Below are 23,389 nucleotides of genomic sequence, written 5' to 3'. Positions count from 1 at the left end.
GTCAAAAGCAACATATAATGGAATCATGCAAACTAAGGTGTTCTTCACCAAATATCAAAATTTTTATATCAAGTTATATATTTGGAAGAACTTTGCAAATATTAAGGTGAGTAAGTCTACATGTTTATTAATTAATATTACAAATGCAAACTATTAATTATAATTTTGTCAATTCCTTACACAACAAATGAAGATTTCAAGCGAATTGAAGTTCAAAAACCACTAGAAACTGATTAGAACTATGCCATTCTCTTGCCTAGTCAATTTCAAAGCATAAATTCCATGCAGATTTGTGGTCATGTTATACATAAATGTTGATAGCTTATTTGAGAGAACAAAGAATTTGGACAACCAAAAGAGGAAGCCAAAACAAAGAGCTTATAGCCTTTAATAGAACATCACATTCCACATTAGTTGAACACATCATCTCTCCATTTGTAACCTTTTAACTCATTTGACAGCATATGTTATTCCAATGCCAAGGAATATAACCAATGTTAGGGAATATGAATCATACTCTTTTTTCCCTTTTAATGGCAAAATGGTTGAGGTCAAATGTCAAACATCACAACCATATTTTGTAGACTCTCCAACCAAATTTCATATATATGTCAACTCAAAGTAGGTGTTTTTTTTCACTTATTTTCCTAAATTAGTATGTATACCCTTGTGTTTAATCTTCATTAATTGGCTAGTATTTGAATATTAGAGTATAGAATTGGTATTGATGACTTTTAAGCTTTGTTATGATATTAGATTCATATTAATAACCATAACCATGATTAGTCATAGTCTACTTAAATAAACACGGAATAAATTATTTTTTTGAGGGTCACATATTTTATACTAAAATTTGTAGGAATAAATATGCTACTCCTTTTTTAGTTTTATTTTTTTGGTAAACTAAGATTGACAACTTATCAGTTTAACCATTTAATTATGAATAGGGTCAAAGATTCCTTTATAGATGCACTCTATTTGTTGATTGTAATGGCCACACTTTGGCGGGTGAGAGAGCATTGACTTTTGACTCGTAAATTATAATATTATTCTTTAATCAATTGATACATATTAATTGATCATTTTAAATATAACGATACACACAATATATGAAAAATGAAACGACACTTCGATCTGAATCAGTATATATTATCCATATTAAGTAGTATGTTGTGGTACCACAAATCTTGAACAGATTTGGATCATATAAATAAAACAATTTAATTTATTAAAAAATAAAATAAAATCTAAAAAAAAACTATTTTGTGATGAAAATTAAAGAGAAAAATTCATTCGATATATTTCGTCTGATCATTAATTTGGTTGCTAAATACTTTGTCATACGATATCTGATCAAAATCCCGTCTATTCTGATGAACAGTTGAAATCAGTGTGATCACAGAACGTGGAATAGGATATGCCCATTTCCATCAGAATCTACTCAACGGTGACAAACCCCCTCCGGTCTTTTCGCTCGCACTCCCTTTTTCCCATCATTCCACGGAAAAAGAACTCCAGCATGATGATGCCCTCCGCACTCTAAAGCAGCCGCCTTTCGCCTCTCATCCTCACACGAAACCTCAGAGCCTCCAACTTTTGGGATCTTTCTCATCATCGCATCACCACCATCCTTCGATTTTGTGATTTGTTAATGGTTTCCTTTCTGATGTTTTCGGCTCCCAACGGTTCACATCATCCGTCGCTTTTCGCGGAACGTCAACGTTACTCATGCAATCATCGCGTTCGATGTTGTTATGGGGTCGTTTTCCCTGCTTCCGGTTCGCCGCCGATCTAGATCTGTGTATATAACAGTGTCCAGTGTGATAAAAATCCTTTTTTTTTTGTTTTTAGGTAGAGGAAGTGTGGGGAGGGCGCTGAGGCAGGGGGCTCTGCTTCTCTCTGCACATGCCGATCGTTGGTTCCGAGTCGCTGCGCCGCTCGGTTTGCGAGAAGTGGGAGAAGGTATGGACGAAGCGGGCTCTGATGGGGTTGGTGCTGGGCCAGTTCGTGTCCCTTCTCATCACCTCCACCGGTTTCTCCTCCTCCGAGCTCGCTAGAAGAGGTCCCTTCCTTTCTCTCTCCTCCCTCTTCTTTCGATGCGATCATCTTTCCTTAGGGTTTTTCTTCCTCGTAAAAATACAAAAAAGGTGGGATTTCGATCGATGTGGTTTCTTGAAATGGGTCGTTGTCGTTTAACATCATCTACTCTTTTCCCCGTTTCGATGTTGTTGTTTTCGTTAAAACATAACAAAGGAGTTTTTTTTTTCTGACTCGTGGTTTCTTCAAATGGTTCGTCGTGGTGGGATGCAGGCGTGAATGCTCCGACGTCACAGTCCTTCTTGAATTACCTACTCCTCGCGACATTCTACGGCGCATTTGTTATCCGCCGAAAACGGCCGCTCCAGGTGCTGTGATCACTCCCTGCCTTCGCTTCATCTTCCCTTTTAGTTGATTGTTCTGTAGTGTCCGGAATACTTGTTTTTTAGTCTTCTCTAGATTGTACAGGTGGGTGTTTGCTTTGATCCTTGATTTTTCTCATGTTTCTGCATGTTTGAGCCTAAGAAGCACGGATACGACATGGTACGGATAGGGTGACAGGTGTCTGCGGGACGCCTTGAATCCGATGCTCATCCTGTGCTACGACCTGGCGACGAGGGTGCCCTTCGTGTTGTCGTGGGTGGAAGCCGTGGAGGAACGCCAAAGGCACAGATACGTAGTTGTCGCTGAGGCACGTGCCCAAGCGAATGGAGTCGATGAACGAAGGGAAGTTGAGGAAGGGAGTGAAGTTGCGACGGTGGTAGTCAGTGATGCTGAGGAGGAGCAGGTCGTCATCCATGCAACTCAGCACCACACGCCAGCCGCTGAGCGGTGAGGAAGGGTGCACGTGTGACACGGATATGCAGTGTCCAAAATAAAAAAAATAAATTAATAAAAACAGACATAGGTCGGACATGTGTTTGGTGGTGTCAGAACAGATACACCCATCGAATTGGCGTGTCGGTGGTTCATAGGTTTGAGCATTACAAGAATTAGTTCTTGAAATGGCAACCATTAGCTTAGTTCCTTGATCATCTTTGTTACTCATAATCAGAATCATTTTGTCTGTCTACTAGAGTCTATGTGAATGTGCATATCTATGTGATAGGTGATAACTATCTTAACTAGTCTTGGCTAACAAGTGGTTTTTGGATTTTATTATCTTGACTGCACACATGCTAAGAATTATTCTCCTTTGACTTGCATATTTCCTTTGGAGTGAATGCTAGGCGTATTTTATCCAACCAGCCGAGAGCAATGTGTTAGGATCGAGAGCACTAAGAGGGGGGGGGGGTGAATTAGTGCAGCGGAAATCTTACAGCAATTTAAAAACGAAAGCTGCGTTCGTCCGATAAAAAACTATTTCGATATAAAAGCAGAATCACAGTGCAGTTTGCGTCTAAGCGCAGTTTTGCGTCTAAGCGCAGTTTGCGTCTAAGCGCAGTTTGCGTCTAAACTCAGTTTTACGTCCAAACGCAGTTTTACGTCTAAACGCAGTTTTACGTCTAAACGCAGTTTTACGTCTAAACGCAGTTTTGCATCTAAACGCAGTTTTGCATCTAAACGCAGTTTTACGTCTAAACGCAGTTTTACGTCTAAACGCAGTTTTACGTCTAAACGCAGTTTTACGTCTAAACGCAGTTTTGCGTCTAAACGCAGTTTTGCGTCTAAACGCAGTTTTACGTCTAAATGTAATTTTACGTCTAAATGTAGTTTTGCGTCTAAAAGCAGTTTTGAACCTTGAAAAGCGTTTTACGTAGAAAGCAGTTTGCAGTTATAAATGGAATCCGAATGTAAGCGTAAACTGCAGTGTGAAGATCGTACGAAAACACGATTTACGTTTGAATGCAAATTCTGAAAGATCAGAGCTTAGAAACTCGTTCGTAAAGGCGCAGAGGGCAGTAGCAATGTAGGAGGTTTGCAGTAATGATAAAGTGCTCAAGGTAAAAGCAAACCAGAGATTTAGAGTGGTTCGGTCAGTCTTGACCTACTCCACTTTTGGCTTCCTCCTCCGACGAGGTCACCGACGTCAACTAGCTGCCTTCCTTCAATGGGCGAAGGCTAACTGCCCTTTTACAGTTTCTCTCCTTTTGACAGGCTTAGGAGACAACCTTTACAGATCCTTTCTCTCCTCTCTTTACAACTCAAGACTTAAAGAACAGAAGGAGGAGAACTTTAGGATTTTACACAAATTTGAGCTCTTAGAATCACTGAAAAGATCAAGAATTCGGTGTGGATCTATATCCTTTCAGTGTTGAATGGGTGGGGTATTTATAGGCCCCAACCCAATTTAAATTTGGAGCTCAAAACGATCAAATCCCGGAATTCCGGGATCAGGCGGTTGCACCTCTTGACTGGAGAGGTGGCACCGCCTGGCAGAGCTCGAAGACTGAGCTCAGGCGATTGCACCTCTCTGCCAGAGCTCGAAGACTGAGCTCGGTGGTTGCACCTCCTAGCAGAGCTCGAAGACTGAGCTCGGTGGTTGCATCACCTGGCAGAGCTCGAAACTGAGCTCAGGCTGATGCACCTCTCTGCTAGAGCTCGAAACTTGAGCTCTGGCGGTGCTACCTCTTGACAGAGGAGGTTGCACCGCCCAGTCTAGCTCGAAGACTGAGCCCTGGGCGGTTGCACCTCTTGGCTGGGGCGGTTGCATCGCCCAGTCCCGCTGGAAGACATGGCCTGGGCGGTTGCACCGCCCAGTCCCGCAGCCCAGGCGGTTGCACCTCCTGGCCTAGGCGGTTGCACCGCCTGGTGCAATCAGGGTCCGAATGGTTCGCTCCATTCGGCCCAATTTGAATCTTTTCAGGGGCCCAATTGCCCCAAGATTAAGCTAATGGGATCACCTCCCATTTTCAAGCTTAATCATCATGCTAACTACGATTAACTCTAAGACAACTTCTGCAGCTATGCTCCGATGCGTCAATCGCTTCTTCCGGCGAGTTTCCGACGAACTTCCGTCGATCATCCGATAAACCCTCGGTGATCCTTCTGCGGACATCCGGCATACTCCTGGACTTTGCGACGATCCACTTGGCGAGTTCCGACGAGCTTCGCTTGGCAAGCTTCTGGACTTCTCGGATCTGTTCTCGCTGAACCTCCGACGACCGTCCGAACTTCCGTCGAACTCTCGAACTCCCAACGTGATCATGATCTTGACTCCGGCGCAACACCTGCTGCTTGTCTTACTCTCATCGTAGTTAATCCTGCACACTTATCTCAACACATAGATTAGATAACAAATGACAATTGACTTCATCATCAAAATCCGAGATTCAACAATCTCCCCCTTTTTTATGATGACAATCAATTGATAAAGGAGTTGTCCTTAACTCCCCTTATCTATATGCCATAGTTGAGATAAGTCAACCTTGAATTCAAGACCTAAGAATTTAAGTGACGTATTGATAAGTTAGATCAGTTAAACTTATCAATGCTCCCATCATGATGCCCATCATGATGTATCTCTTCAAGAATGATGTCAAGGCATGACATACATCATCAAGTTTGTATGATAGTGTTTGTAACTATTCATCATGTAATCATATAAAGCTACGAAGGACTTTTTACATGATGCACACATTTGAGATTTTCTAGCAAGTTTGCATTTTCTTCACAATATAGAATATCAAATCAAGACATGATGCAAACTATAGCACATGTTCACATATCTCTTGGTGATGCAAGGATGGCATAACTATAACATTGTTTATAGCATCACTCAAGTATTTGCAACTATGACATAGACATGATTATGGCAGTTCAGCTATGACATAGTGTGTATCAATTCATATGTTTCTCCCCCTTTGTCATCAACAAAAAGCATGATAGCATTATCAAGCACATAAAGGAAGTCATGACACATATAATTCTTTGAATATCTCTTTATTGTTTGTTGCTTGAAGGAGGAAAGTCATTTTTTAAAAAAGTTTTCATAAGAGTGTACAGGAAAATCCCATTTTTAGCATACAAACCGAAAAATGAACTTCTTACATGCATTTGGTTAAAAGTATTTGTCACATAATTTGCAACATGTTATTTGATCAAGCGTTGTCAAGGCATGTAATAGTAATAACTTCCGAAAAATAATTTTAACTAGTTTAAGTATTCGGACACATCAACATTCCTAATTCTCTTCTTATGTAATCAAATTGTTCTTCACATAGGGGTTTTGTAAAGATATCAGCTAGTTGATGTTTGGTATCAATAAACTCTATGGTTACATCATGATTAGTGACATGATCTCGTATAAAGTGATGTCTAATATCAATGTGTTTTGTTCTTGAGTGTTGTATAGGATTTTTAGTTAAGCATATTGCACTCGTGTTATCACATTTAATGGGAATATCTTTAAGATTCACTTTGTAATCTTCTAAAGTGTTTTTCATCCATACAACTTGTGCACAGCATGCACTTGCTGCAATGTATTCAGCTTCGGTTGTTGATAGAGCAACCGAGTTTTGTTTCTTAGATGACCAGGATACAAGGGCATGTCCTAAAAATTGACATGATCCTGATGTGCTTTTTCTGTCTAGTCTACAGCCAGCGAAGTCCGCATCAGCATAAGCTGTTAATTCAAAATTTTCTGATTTTGGGTACCATAACCCTAGATTGGTAGTTCCATTAAGATATCTGAGTATTCTTTTGACTGCTTTGAGATGAGATATCTTAGGGTCTGATTGAAATCTAGCGCAAAGTCCTACACTGAACATGATGTCTGGTCTGGTGGCAGTGAGGTAAAGTAAACTTCCTATCATACCCCTATAGGTTTTTTGATCGAAGCTTTCTCCATTCTCATCAATTTCTAACTTAGTGGAGGTGCTTATAGGAGTGTCAATGGCTTTTGATTTATTCATTTTGAACTTCTTTAGCAAACTCACAGCATATTTGGTTTGACTAATAAAGATGTCATTGCTTAGTTGTTTGATTTGTAGGCCTAAGAAGAATGTTAACTCTCCCATTAGACTCATTTCGAATTCACGACTCATAGTTTTCGCAAAGGATTCACAAAGAGATTCATTTGTAGAACCAAAGATAATATCATCAACATAAACTTGAACAATGAGAAAATTGTTTTCAAAATTCTTGATGAATAATGTAGTATCAACCTTGCCTTTTATGAAATTATTTTCAATAAGAAAAGAACTAAGTCTCTCATACCAAGCCCTAGGAGCTTGTTTTAAACCATAGAGAGCTTTAGTTAATTTAAACACATGATTAGGGAGACTATTATTTTCAAATCCAGGAGGTTGTTCAACATAGACTTCTTCGGAAATAAAGCCATTAAGAAAGGCGCTTTTAACATCCATTTGAAATAACTTAAAATTATTACTGCTAGCGTAGGCAAGGAGCATCCTTATGGCTTCCAATCGTGCCACAGGAGCGAAGGTTTCTTCGTAATCGATACCTTCTTCTTGGTTGAAACCTTTGGCCACTAATCTAGCCTTGTTTCTAACCACGATACCATTTTCATTTTGCTTGTTTCTGAAGACCCATTTAGTACCAATAACTAGATGATCATTTGGTCTAGGAACAAGCTTCCACACTTCATTTCTCTCAAATTGATTTAATTCATCTTGCATTGCGATAATCCATGAATCATCTTTCATGGCTTCATCAACGTATTTGGGTTCAATTTGGGAGAGAAAGGCAGTATTTGCACAAAAGGTTTTAAGAGAAGATCGTGTTTGAACTCCTTTTGATGTGTCTCCTAAGATTAGCTCCTTAGGATGAGCATCTACATACTTCCAATCCTTGGGTAAGGAAATCTGAGAAGTGGATGCATCCAAGTTGCTAGTTGGAGACGGGGTCTCGTTTAAATTTAAAGAGTCAAAATTAACATCATCGTCAAGATCATTTTTCGTGATTTCAGAAGTCTCATTGAAAACAACATGAATGGATTCTTCAATAATTAGAGTTCTTTTATTAAAGATACGAAAGGCTTTAGAAACTGTAGAATAACCAAGAAAGATTCCTTCATCGGATTTAGCATCAAATTTTCCTAAGTTGTCTTTTTCATTCAAGATAAAACACTTACACCCAAAGACTTTGAAATATGAAACGTTGGGTTTTTTATTGTTCCATAACTCATAGGGAGTTTTGGTTAGTAGAGGTCTCACTAGAACTCTATTTAAGATATAGCATGCAGTATTTACGGCTTCGGCCCAAAAATATTTGGGTAGGTTATGTTCATTCAACATGGTTCTTGCCATTTCTTGTAAATTTCGATTTTTTCTTTCTACAACTCCATTTTGTTGAGGGTTTCTAGGAGTAGAGAAATTATGGTTGTATCCATTGAGTTCACAAAATTCTTGGAAATCATGGTTTTGAAATTCACCACCATGATCACTTCTAATTGACGAAATCATAGAACCTTTCTCATTCTGAACGAGTTTGCAAAACTTGGTAAAAGATCTAAGGCATTCACTTTTCTATTTTAAAAAGTAAGTCCATGCGTATCTGCTATAATCATCTATGATGACGAAAGCGTATTTGCTACCTCCTAGGCTTGATGTGGAGATGGGTCCGAACAAGTCCATATAGATCAATTGTAAGGGCCTAGAGGTGCTTACTTGATTTTTAGATTTGAAGCTACTCTTAATTTGTTTACCTAATTGGCAGGCATCACATACATTATCTTTGATGAACTTGATATGAGGAATTCCTCTTACAAGTTCTTTGGATGATATTTGAGTGATTAGCTTCATGCTAGCATGACCTAATCTTCTGTGCCATATCCAAGCATTCTCATTTAAAGCAGAAAAACATGTTTCATTACATAAATCATCGATGTCAATAGTGTATACGTTATTTTGTTTTAATGCAATCATAGATATGTTTTTGTGAGGTTTTTCAATGACGCAAGCATTAGATTCAAATTTGATGATATATCCTTTATCACATAATTGACTAATGCTTATGAGGTTATGTTTTAGACCATCAACTAGCAAAACATCTTCAATAGAAAAGTTGGATTTGTTACCTATGGTTCCTTTGCCAATGATTTTACCCTTGTTGTTGTCTCCGAAGGTGACATATCCTTCGTTTATGCTAGAGAGCTTAGAGAATTGGGATGAATCTCCGGTCATATGCCTTGAGCATCCACTGTCAAGGTACCATCTCTTGCTCCTAGCTTGCGATGGTTTAGTTTTCTACAAGAAAGGATGATGTTTAGGTACCCATTTGCTTTTGGGTTCCTCACAAATAGATCTACATTTTTTATCATGTTGCATAGAATTTGTCATGGTTCCTTTAGGAACCCATATCAATTTGTTTGGACTCAATTTCCTGAATGGACAATAATGTGTCTTGTGACCAAACTTGCAACAAAAGTTGCATTTGCTTCTAACATGTAAGATGGGGCCTTTTACAAAGGTAGTTGGATTTTGGTGAGGACTCCTCACAAATCCAATCCCACTTCTTTTGGGAGCATGACCCTTGTTTGTAAGGATCATGTTTAATGACTTGCTACCCACCTCGAATTTCTTCAAGGTGTCCTTAAGTAGCAAGTTTTCTTTTTGACAGATTTCTAGATCATGACATTTTATACATGAATTTAAACTATCATGATATTCGATTTTTAACTTATTAAAATCACAGGTAAGACTATCATGTACCTTTTTTAGCAATTTGTATTTTCTATTTATAACTTTGCATTCATCAAATAAATCATGGAAGGCATTTAATAATTCATCGAAAGATAAATCAGCATCTAATAAATCCGTTACCTCCTCTCCGATGGCCATTAAGGCGTAATGAGCAACTTGCTCGGTGTTGGACTCCTCTTCTTCAGATGCGCTCGAGTCATCCCATGTTGCTTGAAGAGCCTTCTTCTTTGATGTTCTTCTTTTGACTTGGGGACAATCATTCTTGTAGTGTCCCGGCTTTTTACATTCGTAGCAGATCACTTGGTCCTTCTTGGGTTCAAGTTTATTTTTCACATCGTTTTTAAACTTATTTTTTTTTAAGAATTTCTTAAACTTTCTTGTCAAAAGTGCCAAGTCATCATCACAGTCCTCATCACTTGAGTTTTCTCTCAAGTGGCATTCAGAAGTTTTAAGTGCCATATCCTTCCTGTTCTTTGGAAGGATGTCTTCTTGCTCTTCATGAGCTTTGCAAGTCAATTCGTAGGTCATTAATGACCCGATTAGTTCTTCAAGAGGGAAGTTGCGCAGATCTTTTGCCTCTTGAATGGCAGTGACTTTAGGATCCCAACTTTTAGGAAGGGATCTTAGTATTTTATTTACGAGTTCAAAATCCGAAAAACTTTTCCCGAGTCCTTTTAGACCGTTGGCGACATCCGTGAAACGGGTAAACATGTCGCCAATGGTTTCACTCGGTTTCATTCGGAAAAGTTCAAAAGAATGCAGCAACAGATTGATTTTTGACTCTTTCACTCTACTTGTGCCCTCGTGGGTCACTTCAAGTGTGTGCCAAATATCAAATGCAGTTTCGCAAGTTGAAACACGATTAAACTCGTTTTTATCAAGTGCGCAAAATAAGGCATTCATAGCCTTTGCATTAAGAGCGAAAGCCTTCTTCTCCAAATCGTTCCAATCGATCATTGGAAGAGAAGACTTTGAAAATCCATTTTCAACAAGGTTCCACAGTTCAAAATCCATAGAAATAAGAAAGATCCTCATTCGGGTCTTCCAGTAGGTGTAGTCCGTTCCACTGAACATGGGTGGACGTGTAATAGAATGCCCCTCTTGGTTTCCGGCGAATGCCATCTCTCTTGGGTTTTAATCCTTTAGAGAGTTAACCTTGCTCTGATACCAATTGTTAGGATCGAGAGCACTAAGAGGGGGGGGTGAATTAGTGCAGCGGAAATCTTACAGCAATTTAAAAACGAAAGCTGCGTTCGTCCGATAAAAAACTATTTCGATATAAAAGCAGAATCACAGTGCAGTTTGCGTCTAAGCGCAGTTTTGCGTCTAAGCGCAGTTTGCGTCTAAACACAGTTTGCGTCTAAGCACAGTTTGCGTCTAAGCACAGTTTGCGTCTAAACTCAGTTTTACGTCCAAACGCAGTTTTACGTCTAAACGCAGTTTTACGTCTAAACGCAGTTTTAGGTCTAAACGCAGTTTTGCGTCTAAACGCAGTTTTACGTCTAAACGCAGTTTTGCGTCTAAACGCAGTTTTACGTCTAAACGTAATTTTACGTCTAAATGTAGTTTTGCGTCTAAAAACAGTTTTGAACCTTGAAAAGCGTTTTACGTAGAAAGCAGTTTGCAGTTATAAATGGAATCCGAATGTAAGCATAAACTGCAGTGTGAAGATCGTACGAAAACACGATTTACGTTTGAATGCAGATTCTGAAAGATCAGAGCTTAGAAACTCGTTCGTAAAGGCGCAGAGGGCAGTAGCAATGTAGGAGGTTTGCAGTAATGATAAAGTGCTCAAGGTAAAAGCAAACCAGAGATTTAGAGTGGTTCGGTCAGTCTTGACCTACTCCACTTTTGGCTTCCTCCTCCGACAAGGTCACCGACGTCAACTAGCTGCCTTCCTTCAATGGGCGAAGGCTAACTGCCCTTTTACAGTTTCTCTCCTTTTGACAGGCTTAGGAGACAACCTTTACAGATCCTTTCTCTCCTCTCTTTACAACTCAAGACTTAAAGAACAGAAGGAGGAGAACTTTAGGATTTTACACAAATTTGAGCTCTTAGAATCACTGAAAAGATCAAGAATTCGGTGTGGATCTATATCCTTTCAGTGTTGAATGGGTGGGGTATTTATAGGCCCCAACCCAATTCAAATTTGGAGCTCAAAACGATCAAATCCCGGAATTCCGGGATCAGGCGGTTGCACCTCTTGACTGGAGAGGTGGCACCGCCTAGCAGAGCTCGAAGACTGAGCTCAGGCGATTGCACCTCTCTGCCAAAGCTCGAAGACTGAGCTCGGTGGTTGCACCGCCTGGCAGAGCTCGAAGACTGAGCTCGGTGGTTGCATCACCTGGCAGAGCTCGAAACTGAGCTCAGGCTGATGCACCTCTCTGCCAGAGCTCGAAACTTGAGCTCTGGCGGTGCTACCTCTTGACAGAGGAGGTTGCACCGCCCAATCTAGCTCGAAGACTAAGCCCTGGGCGGTTGCACCTCTTGGCTGGGGCGGTTGCACCGCCCAGTCCCGCTGGAAGACATGGCCTGGGCGGTTGCACCGCCTGGCTGGGGCGGTTGCACCGCCCAGTCCCGCAGCCCAGGCGGTTGCACCTCCTGGCCTAGGCGGTTGCACCGCCTGGTGCAATCAGGGTCCGAATGGTTCGCTCCATTCGGCCCAATTTGAATCTTTTCAGGGGCCCAATTGCCCTAAGATTAAGCTAATGGGATCACCTCCCATTTTCAAGCTTAATCATCGTGCTAACTACGATTAACTCTAAGACAACTTCTGCAGCTATGCTCCGATGCGTCAATCGCTTCTTCCGACGAGTTTCCGGCGAACTTCCGTCGATCATCCGATAAACCCTCGGTGATCCTTCTGCGGACATCCGGCATACTCCTGGACTTTGCGACGATCCACTTGGCGAGTTCCGACGAGCTTCGCTTGGCAAGCTTCTGGACTTCTCGGATCTGTTCTCGCTGAACCTCCGACGATCGTCCGAACTTCCGTCGAACTCTCGAACTCCCAACGTGATCATGATCTTGACTCCGGCGCAACACCTGCTGCTTGTCTTACTCTCATCGTAGTTAATCCTGCACACTTATCTCAACACATAGATTAGATAACAAATGACAATTGACTTCATCATCAAAATCCGAGATTCAACACAATGAACATGACTTTATACTGTAATTTTAAACAAACAATCCTTCCCTCTAGAAAGAAATCGTTCCCTTTGAATTTTATACTAGCTTGTTATGTTTTCTTTGGCTCTTACCATAATTTTGTTACATTGACAAGTTTGACATTAGCTTCTGCTTTAACAAAAAGATAATAATTCTTACCTTGTTTGATCTTTTGTGCAGTTAAGTTGGTACTACTATCTGGTGCTTGCTGTTGTTGATGTGGAAGCCAATGTTATTGGTGAGTAGCTTTTGTTATTAATACACAAAAACAATTATCTGCTGAGTGGATGATGTAGCTTTCTATGATAAATGTTGGTCCTTAACCAGCATGCTTGAGTTTATTATTTCTTTTATGGGGTTAACAATTTCTTACATCTATATCTTATGGGGACTGTCAATCAGGATTGATCGAGTTAACACTGCTGATGACCATGAGTTCTGGTAACAACTCATGATCACAATTATCAATGGTAGTACTTGGCTAGAACACACAAGCAGCCCCATACTGTCTGAAATAGATAGATTTGGGTGAGTAAGGGTCATTAAAATTCACTCCAAAGATAAAGGGGATAGGTTCAGGTATACCACCTGAAAACCTGAACCTGCCAGGGCAACATGTTTGGCTTATTGGTGCAGTTTGATCTAATTTTTATAGCTTATAAACTAAAATCATGGAGAAGAAAACCAGATGAATGCTCATTGGTTCTCTAGCTGCTCTAGCTTCAATGACCTCAATATTGACGTCAGCAAGATCTGAACTCTTCCAATTGTCTTTTCTTGTCAGGTAAGCTCTCCTCACCTCTCAACCATCAGCACTATGCTACCATCATTATACTGTCTCCAAAACTCTGTTTCCATACAATCCTCACTCTGCTTTTATCTATATTGCACTTTTTTCTGTAATCCAATATAGTGGATTTTACTCAGGGAGACTTGAATCTGAACAAAAACTTGACTGTATTGGTACAGTTGAGTTTGGTAACACAATTGTAAATGAGTTGGGTCCTGACAGGGTAGATTTATGCAATTTTGAAATTTGCCCAACCTAACCTGGCATTGTGGAATATTTTTCATGTTGTTGACTTGCATTAAAATGAGAGACGGTTTGGTTTTTGTTATGGTGCTTATTTAATGTATTAACTAATAAGTGTTGTAGCTGTTTAATGTTTGAGATAAATTTTAATTTATTCATTTAATTGATTATTTAATTGTGAATATACCTAAACTTTTTTGTTTTGTGAATAGTTGTCAAGGCCTACCAGTACACATCTTTGACAAGTGTCATGCTTCTGGATTGTTGGTCAATTCCATGTGTTATACTTTTCACATGGGTGTTCTTGAAGACAAAATATGGATTTAGGAAGTTTGCTGGTGTTGCTATTTGTGTTGCTGGACTTGTAATGGTTGTGTTCTCAGATGTTCATGCGAGTGACCGTGCAGAAGGTAACTTGATGCTAACTGCTTTCTGCAATTCTATTCTAGTTGTGATAGTGTCGCTATTGTCTTGGATGGTACAAGGAGTTGCCAATCTTCTTGTTGTAGTCAAATTTAGTGTCTGAATGTGTGAAATCCAATTATGATTGGAAGTCATGACTTGTGCTTTAGCTTAGAATTTTGCTGTTCTGAAGTAGTAGTTGGATGTAAAAGATATTACTAAATTCTCCCCCTTAAAAAAAATACTGGTGCTGATTACCGAAACTGGTATCCGACCAACATTTAAACCAAAGTCACCTTTACAACCTCAAACATAGCTGAACCATTTTATCCTCATCCTATACTATGTCAAATACTTTTTCATTTTTGTTTTTATTCAGAAGTAATGTTCTTCACATTATCATTTTTGTTACAATGTTATAGTATCTTCTTTGTTGCTACCATTAATTATTGAATCTATGCCTAAATAGTGAACGTTGTACATGTTTGATACAAAGGCTACAGACTAACATAGACCAATAGACTAATCTGGTCTCAGTTAGTTTGTTGTTTCTGTATCAGACATGCACAACCTTTACTATTTAGGCATAGATTCGATAATTGATGAAAGCAACAAAAAATATCCTATAGCATTGTAACGAAAATGGTAATGTGGAGAACATCGCTTATGAAATAAAAACAAAAACGAGAAAGTACTTGGCATAGTATAGAATCTACATAGAGGATAAAATGATTACGCGAAGTTTGTGGTTGTATAGTTGACTTTGGTTTAAATGTCTATCTGATACCAGTTTTGGTAATCAACGTCACCAGTTTTTTATTTTTTTTTCAAGTGGGGAATTGGTAGTTTCAGTTAGGTGCATGTTCTTTCTTTTTTCAAGCTCATTTCAGCATTACAATTTATTTTAAAATATAAATTTATTTTTAATCTAGCTTGTTAATGTACACGTGATATTATTGAATATAATGCAATAGCCCATCTCTTATTTTTAACAAATTAAAGAATGACACAACATGCTTACATCTTGCGACATTTGACACCTTTCTTATAAGAGCCTTTTGTTGGTACAAAAAAAAAATCTGGAACTTATCTTAAATTTTCTCTAACTCATACCATGAGCTCAAAAATTTTATTCTGTCATGGATAAATTTATGTTTTTGCTCTCATTTTTTATCCCTATTCTATGGTTCGCAGGAGGACCGAACCCTGTCAAAGGTGATATCTTTGTCATTGTTGGATCTACATTATATGCAGTTAGTAATGTTGGTGAGGTATGCATTTCATGTTTCCCTTCATTATTAAGAAAGCTTTTCTTTTCTAGGTTTATCAAAGCTTCCTAGCTTATCATCCATTACTTTGAATACTTTTATATATAACTTCATTTATAGAGAATATTACTTGTTAATGATGATCCCTTTTTTCCCCTTACTGTGTTGGCAATGAACATGGCTTGGTGAAGTGAACTACTGTATTTGTAATTGCTGCTAATTACTTGATCTCATTTACTTTTAATCATTGGTTCATGGTTCATTCATTGAATGGTTCATGTTCTTTGATCATTTATTATATAACTACGATGAGAAAAAAAAATGTGGAGTGAGATTGGAAAACATTGTATAGGTTAAGAAAAAGTAGGGAGAGAAAAGGCAAATCGATGGTTCTTGGTTTCTTTTATTGTATATCAAAAACAGGATTGGACTTCTCCCTTTTTGGTGTCATGCAATAGTTAAGAGAGATAGGCTTCAAGTACCTTGCTTGTTTTCCTACACTTATTTTCAAGGTGAACACTCTCTTGTTATGACCTTGTTTAATATTGGAAGCCACCTTTTTGCTGTTCTACAAATATAGTCATGATATACTAGCAAACTCAGGACTGTCAGCATGAATTTCTACCTCCAACCTTTTTTCTGTTCAGAAATGATTGCTGCATCATTTCTGAACTATTCTTTTAGTAACTTGAGGAAATTTATTATTCCCTCTTGAGTGGAAATGAAATTACTTATCTTATTTGTGCACCTAATATCTACTATGAGGGGTGTTTATTCTCCATGTCTACAAGATTAACATTTATTTAGAGATAAAGTTTGTCTCTTAGCCTTTCTTCTAGAGGCATCTAGCTCTAGTGGGACTTAGTAGATCGCATAAGTTGGAATAAGGTAGATCATTTTTATTTGTGAAATAGTTATTTGGTTTTCATGAAAGTCTCTCTATCTCGCTGGTTGACATTAGGTTGATGGCAATTGAAAAAGTTGTCGTTTGATACAAGGTTCGCAATACCGTACCGTACCGGTATTTCGACCTGGGCTTGGTACCGGTACGGTACGGTGTACCGAGCACTGTAGCACTGCTACAGTGCGGATCGGTACTGGGCGGTCCACGTACTGCTGGCCTGTCGGATCGGCACGTACCGCCCATACCGGACAGTACGATTCGGTATGGCAGACACTGGTTTGATAGAGCCTTGATTTTTATAACATACTGTAGGCAACTGCAAATTGATGGGAATAGGTTGTATGCAGGATCTTTCTAGTAGTCTGCAAGAACTGCAATTATAAAAAGTAGCAAGGTGATCAACTTTGTACATGGTTTTCTGGGGTTAGAATTGTAGCTTATCATATCTTTTGAAGATAGAGATTCATTAAGTTAGCAGGAAAATCCAGTTCTTTCCATGATAAATATTAAATATTTGAATTTTTGATCAGATTGGGATGTAGAATTAGTATTACTCCTGTGTTGTTGTACTTGCTTCCTTTGAGGTTAAACAGAACAATTTATTCTGAACTAAACATTTTCATCTTGTTTTTAACATTTTTCAGGAATTTATCATCAAGAAGGCCGATAGAGTTGAGTTGATGGCGATGCTTGGAGCATTTGGAGCAGTTGTTAGTGCTATTCAAATGTATCCTTGGTCTCTTTGTGCCTGCATGATATATTCTAGAATGCTAATTGCACTGGCAAGCCTCTATTTATCTGTTCACATCTATTTGAAAATTCAATCAGAATCTCAATCTTAAGTGCTGCAAGTGTTTAGACTTGCGAAATATTAGCTAAGTTTCTTAAAATCGATTATGACTACAAGCATTTCTGGTTCTACTTTTATCCTTCATATAGCAAGAGGCAGAAAATGTCTCACTAGGTAATATCCTTCTATTTGTATATTACCTATGTTTTTAATTCCGAATGATACTGCTCGGTATGGGTGGTACGTACCAATCCGCCCGTAGATCGGTACACAGACCGCCCGCTACTGGGCGGTATCAGTCTGTCTACGGCGAGGGAAGAAGTGTTGAGGGAGATTGCGCTCAAAGAAGAGGGAGAATTGGGAGAACCTCGACGCTTTTCGATCCGGCACCGCCCTCCCTCAACGATCTCGATCCAGGAGGTAACGGAGAGGCAACGACTTGACTTCTTCTTTGTCGTATCCTTCGCCAAAGGCCGGAGATGCTTGCGGCCTTTGCCACATTCTTCGCCAAAGGCTGAAGACATCTGCGACCTTCGATTTCGATGTCTTCGTTGAACGTCACAAATGAGAAACTGCTTTCTTCTCCTCGTTACGTCGTGCCGAAGGTCGGAGACATTTGCGTCCTTCGACGTCTTCACCGAACACCGCAGATGAGGAGATGACCGCGTTCTTCTCCTCATTGTGTCGCATCGTGCTGAAGGCCGGAGACGTCTGTGGCCTCTGCGTTTTCACCGAATGCTGCGGATGTAAAGAAGACCACGTTCTTCTCCTTGTCGTGTTACACCGAAGACCGGAGATGTCTGCGACCTTTGACGTCTTCGCCGAACGTCGCAGACGAGGAGAAGACCGTGTTCTCCTTGTCTAACGCGACGAGGAGAAGAAAAGGAGGCGACTTCATCGAGGCAGCATACACATCCTTTTTTTAATATTATATATATATATATATATATCAAGGTATGCAATACTGTATCGTACCGGTGTTTCGAGGTTGGCTCGATACGGTACGGTACCGTGAACTGAGCGGTATGCCAGGGCGTATTAAGCGGTACACCTAATTTAGGTGTAAAACCTTCCGAAAATACCTGAAAAAAAAAAGGTTATGATAGAGTTTTTAAATTAGAAATAAATATAATAATAGCATAGGTTCTGCAAAATCAATGTAAATTAGGTAAGAATAGTATCATATATCTTTTTCAGGCTTTGAAAAATATCTTGTGCAAAGTTCGTATTTCAGTCCATTATGGATTGTCTTTATGTAAACATACCTGTTGATTAGAAAGTTCTTACTCTTAATCTTCCCAAATTAGCCTCCATTCAATTCATAAATCGTTATTTTGTAAAGTTTAGGAGAGTACAAATGTGAGAAAAAAAGAGTTTGAGATAGTTTAAGAGAGTATAAAAATGTAATGAAGTAAAATATGGGAGAAGAAGGGTTTAAATACTATGAGAAAGGGTTCCAACGATCAAATTGACCGTTGGAGCATTGTATCACTGTTACCGAGCGGTTTTAAATATGACCGTTGGAGCACTGTATTATTGTTACCGAGCGGTTTTAAATATTTCTTCCTCTTACCGTAACACTGTAGCACGTTCCGTCCGGTAGTGGGCGATCCACGTACCTGTATGCCATCGGACCGGTACGTACCGCCTGTACCGAGCGGTACTATTCGAAATTACATACCTTGATATATATATTAATATATATACATATCGAGTGGTACACCCTGGCATATTGCTCGGTACGCCCGTACCATATCGTATCGAGCAAAGCTCAAAACGTCAGTACGGTACAAAATTAAAAACCTTACTATATCCTATATACTGTGGTATTTGGGCCAAAAAATTCATGTTTTTGTTAATGTTTAGATTGCCTAATCTGATCATTTGCAAAAACCCAGTAAGCTGAAACTGTGGTAGTCAGATTCATAGAAGACAGCTTTTGCATCTTAGTTTTACCATGTCAGAAATTTTATGATGCAAAGTGCTAACATAGAAAGATTTCAACTTTGGTTTTCTGAAGTTCACATTTAATTTTCTGATTTTCTTAAATTACTCCTAGAAGCATACTTGAGCGCAGTGAACTTAAAGATATTAAATGGACAGCTGGTGCAGTAAGTCTCTCTCTCTCTCTCTCTCTCTCTCTCTGTGCGTGCACATGCACATGCATTTATGTACAATTTTGTTTGTATTTCTTATTCTTGATGAACAGATATTAGATGTTTGAACCTTAGCTACAGTTGTACATGAGTTTTTTTTGTACAATTTTTTTTCGGTAAGAATATTTGCATATGCACATGCACAATTTATTCTCTTTAAGTACTTTTGTGGTAATTCATGTAATCATGCGTATCCTGGTCTGGAAGGAAGCTGTGATTTTATCAAATTTAGACACAACTGAAGATATGAAAGCTAGCAGCTTTTTTGGCATAACATGCATAAACTGAGAAAGATTTCATTTTGAACAATTTTTATTGGTCATTTCATCTAATTCTGTGACCACATTGATATTACAAAGTTGCTATGCCTTGGTGGTGAACGAGCTTGCATGATCAATATTAGTACTTGCAAGATCCTGAATATAGATGTACAGCAGCCCTTTGTAGTTTGTATAACCTAATGCATCTAGAAAACTGTGGGATACTTTTCAAAGATCATGGCTGAGATGCTATACATCTGAACTTGAAATCAATTGACATGCTTTTTAAAATTTTAAGAATATTAGCTGCCTCTTACTTGATTTCATCTTCATATCCCTGTAATCTCTATCGTCCACCAAAGTCCCCTATGTAGCTTTTTTACCCTCCAACTGGAACACTTGAATTTTGTCCAACACATGCAACAAGACAAGGCACAGGAACCTCTGCTTAGGTAGATCATCCTGCAGTTTATATGCTTGCTCAGAGTAAATATCACCTTTCAAACTTTTGGGATTAAGTGTAATGATCTAATCATAGACCCCCTATGCTTGAAATCCAGTATTCTGGTCCAAATTAATCAAAGTAACATGTAATCTCCAATCTACCTGTGGCCAAAAGACAATTTCTGGAGTCCTATACATATATAACAACTGTCCTAAAATGAATAGAAATCCCAAATGCATCATTAAAAGTTTACTTGAAGATCCAATTTTGATTTTGATCTAACCATCTTTAAATACAACTTAGTCAAATTCTAACGAATCTAAACAATTTATGTTACACTTATGTATCTTCATTTTGGTTCAAGTTCATGGATGGCTAAGAGATACCTGAAGTTTTGCTTAAATGCTATATACTTGATGTCAAAAAAGTTCACTAAGAACATTTAGGATTTGTGGATCACCAATATAGAACCTCATTTATTGGATCTCTGACATAAAAGTCCAAATTTGGGTGTTAATTGTGAAGCCTAGTTCTCATTTATGTTCTTTACTAGCACAAGTTCCAAGCATTGCCCATTAGTTAAGCCAAAAGTTGGATATGAAAAAGTACTTGATTGAAGTAAAATATGCATGTGCCAACTTCCAACGATGCTGCTATATCCTTGGTTTTTTAAAGACATTACTAGAAGTTGAAACAAAGATGCAAGTGGATGTTGAAAATAAAGCATTATTTTTTATATGTTGCCCAATCATGTAAAAAGTTGCTGTGCTTGTTTAGCATGAACCTGTCTGAGTGCCTGGAGTTTGTGAACTTTCAGTCTAATCCACGTCATGTTAAAGATGACAAAGGTCAATGTTGGTGCTATTTAGGGAAAAAGAAACACTTTTTTTCTGTAAAAAAGAGATCTATTGATTTAAGCCTGTGTTACAAACTGAAGAATTGATCGATCAGCAGCAGAAAACATAAAACGAGGGTTCTATGATCTACCATAATGTGCCGAAGAATGACTAGCAAAATTGCTTGACCTGAGAATGCGGATAACGCAGATGACATGGAGAGAGTGAAAAAGAGAAAGTATGAATAACTTCTGTAGGGACGAGGGAACAGGAGTAATTCCCGTTGCAATATTGACAACCTCCACTGAGTCTGTGTTGATCTCAATAGAGGGTAAATGAAGCTCTTGGATAGCTTTGAGTCCCTCCAAAAGAGTGATAGTTTCTGCCATTAAAGGACTCGATGCTTTGCAGCAGTTGCCCCCTAACCAAAGGTGTTCACCATCTGCAGTTTTGAGGAGGAAAGCAGAGCCTGCAGGTTGAGAAGTTATAGAAACACTTATGGGAGCCAGCAGGTTGGGAAAAGAGAAACACTTGCAAGGATAATTGAATAACCTGTCCATTGCCTGATTGAAAGAATCTTACAAGCTCATAGTGATTTATATTGTTGTAGTTTGAGACTGTTTGCACAGGGATCACAGTTGTAGACTCTCATACCTGTGAGATCCATACCAGTTGTTGTGTTCTTTAGGTTATTTCACCTCTGTTTTCCTTTTATATGTCTTGATGAATACATGATATTAATGTCTTATTTGTCTTGGTTTATTTTTTTTATTTGGAAGGAACATCGCGGCATCGATGACTTTGAACTTTTTATAGTTTGGTGATATTTTGATAACCTCATGATGGCTTGGTCATATTTTTGAATTTGCAACTAGTTTGAAACTGAAATTATGAAGTGTTTCATAGTTATCATTTCTTCAAAATATGGTAGAGAACTAGAGATATTATTTTCTAGTTGTGTATGTCAAGTAACTTTATTCTGAACATGTGATTTCAGGTGCTACCATTTCTTGGATTTGCAATGGCGATGTTCTTGTTTTACTCAACTGTTCCCGTCATTCTTAAGGTAGGATCAGAGCATGTGTATCAGTCACACAATGCATCATTACCTATATCTTGTGATAAAGATTATTAAGATCCTTTTACAAGATAAAAAATAAGTACATTGATCAAACATATGCCATCATAGGATGAGAATGGACTGTTTCGATTTCTGGATCTTGGTTTTAGCTAAAGTTGATATTTGCTAGCTCATTTTCAAGTCAAAGAATTGATTAGATGGACATGTCTGATGAATTGCAAACACGGAAACTAAAGTTGAAGAATTGTTCCAACATATTGTTAATACCAAATTGACATCCTTCTCCAGCAAAATTGATCACCACTTTAATCCTATGTACCAGGAGCAATCTCTTAGTTAACTTTGCCACAAAAGTGAGTGGGCAGAATTAGCTGCCAAATCAGGAATTACTTCCAGATAGTTATGTACCTGCTCAGCAATCTGCCGGTTGAAATAGTTAGCCATAGAATTAAGTAGAACTGGTGAAGGGAGAAATCAACCTCATTTGTTGCTTCAAGTCCTATTTTCCACTTGGTAATTCTTTCATTGCAGATATGTGGAGCAACGTTGCTCAACCTTTCGCTGCTGACCTCAGACATGTGGGCTGTTCTAATCCGCATTTTTGCCTATCACCAGAAGGTTAATATTGTTGGAATTCCTACGATTACTTGAGTGAAAAGTTCAAGGTTTATATGACAAAGCAATTTCATGTCCCTCCAGGTTGACTGGATGTACTTCATAGCTTTTGCGGCTGTTGCAGTTGGGCTCGTGATTTATTCAGTGTATTTATCGTGCAGGATCCTGTTCTTTATGCATCAAATTCTCTTCTAGAGGATTGAACTTTTTTTGTTTTTTGCATCTGTTTGTACAGACAGAGGAAGAAGGATGAGGAAGGTGCCCAAGTCGCGGAGGCCAGCGATGAGCGGCAGAAAGGAAAAGGATGAAGAGGCTGTAGTTCTTGACAATTTGACTCGAGGTTCCATTGTGGCTGTTGAGGGCCAGAGATCTGAGGATGTCAAGCAACAGCCTTCCATTACAAGTTTGCCCAAGTAAGGTTTCATCACAACAACAAGCCACTGTGGTTAGATCAAAGTGTTTCTGTGATGGTGGTTCCTTTGTTCCTTGCTTTTCTTTCCATGGGGACAGATTGAAGCAGCAGTAACGACGATCGCCCCAGCATAAGTAGTTTCCATGGAACTCCAATGCCTGCTGTATTCAATTGTGGTCTTGTTGTCGATGTAGTACTGAACTGAAGTATGATAGAGCTTTTCTTGCGTGCTTATATGGTTAGAACTGATCCAGCATCAGTGAACATATTTCTAATTAGTGAAAAAAAGATAATTTTTTCTTTAATTTTTTTGATCTCAATTTGTTTCATGTGATACATAAATTGTTATCTTTGATTTAATATTAATGTGTCAAA

General features: G+C 38.8%; 1 protein-coding gene across 2 annotated transcripts; it reads left to right on the top strand.

Annotated features, from left to right (window-relative positions):
- Positions 1-1,503: 1,503 nt before the first annotated feature.
- Positions 1,504-23,319, top strand: LOC103979189 (uncharacterized). 2 transcript variants are annotated; one of them, XM_065100359.1, is made up of 12 exons: positions 1,504-1,759; positions 1,852-2,062; positions 2,311-2,405; positions 12,993-13,050; positions 14,058-14,255; positions 15,442-15,518; positions 17,064-17,146; positions 19,269-19,320; positions 21,904-21,972; positions 22,519-22,605; positions 22,687-22,748; positions 22,838-23,319. In XM_065100359.1, exons 2-12 carry the CDS (start codon positions 1,906-1,908, stop codon positions 22,908-22,910), a joined length of 1,011 nt encoding a protein of 336 aa, XP_064956431.1. In that variant the 5' UTR covers positions 1,504-1,759; positions 1,852-1,905; the 3' UTR covers positions 22,911-23,319. The 2 variants fall into 2 exon arrangements, with proteins under 2 accessions (XP_064956431.1, XP_009393526.2); XM_009395251.3 differs by having other exon boundaries at positions 1,504-1,778.
- Positions 23,320-23,389: the final 70 nt, after the last annotated feature.

The sequence above is a fragment of the Musa acuminata genome, chromosome BXJ2-3 (genome assembly GCF_036884655.1).
Source record: "Musa acuminata AAA Group cultivar baxijiao chromosome BXJ2-3, Cavendish_Baxijiao_AAA, whole genome shotgun sequence".
Classification (NCBI taxonomy): domain Eukaryota; kingdom Viridiplantae; phylum Streptophyta; class Magnoliopsida; order Zingiberales; family Musaceae; genus Musa; species Musa acuminata.
The sequence above is the reverse complement of the archived record's forward strand: the minus strand, read 5'-3'. Positions and strand labels throughout refer to the sequence as shown.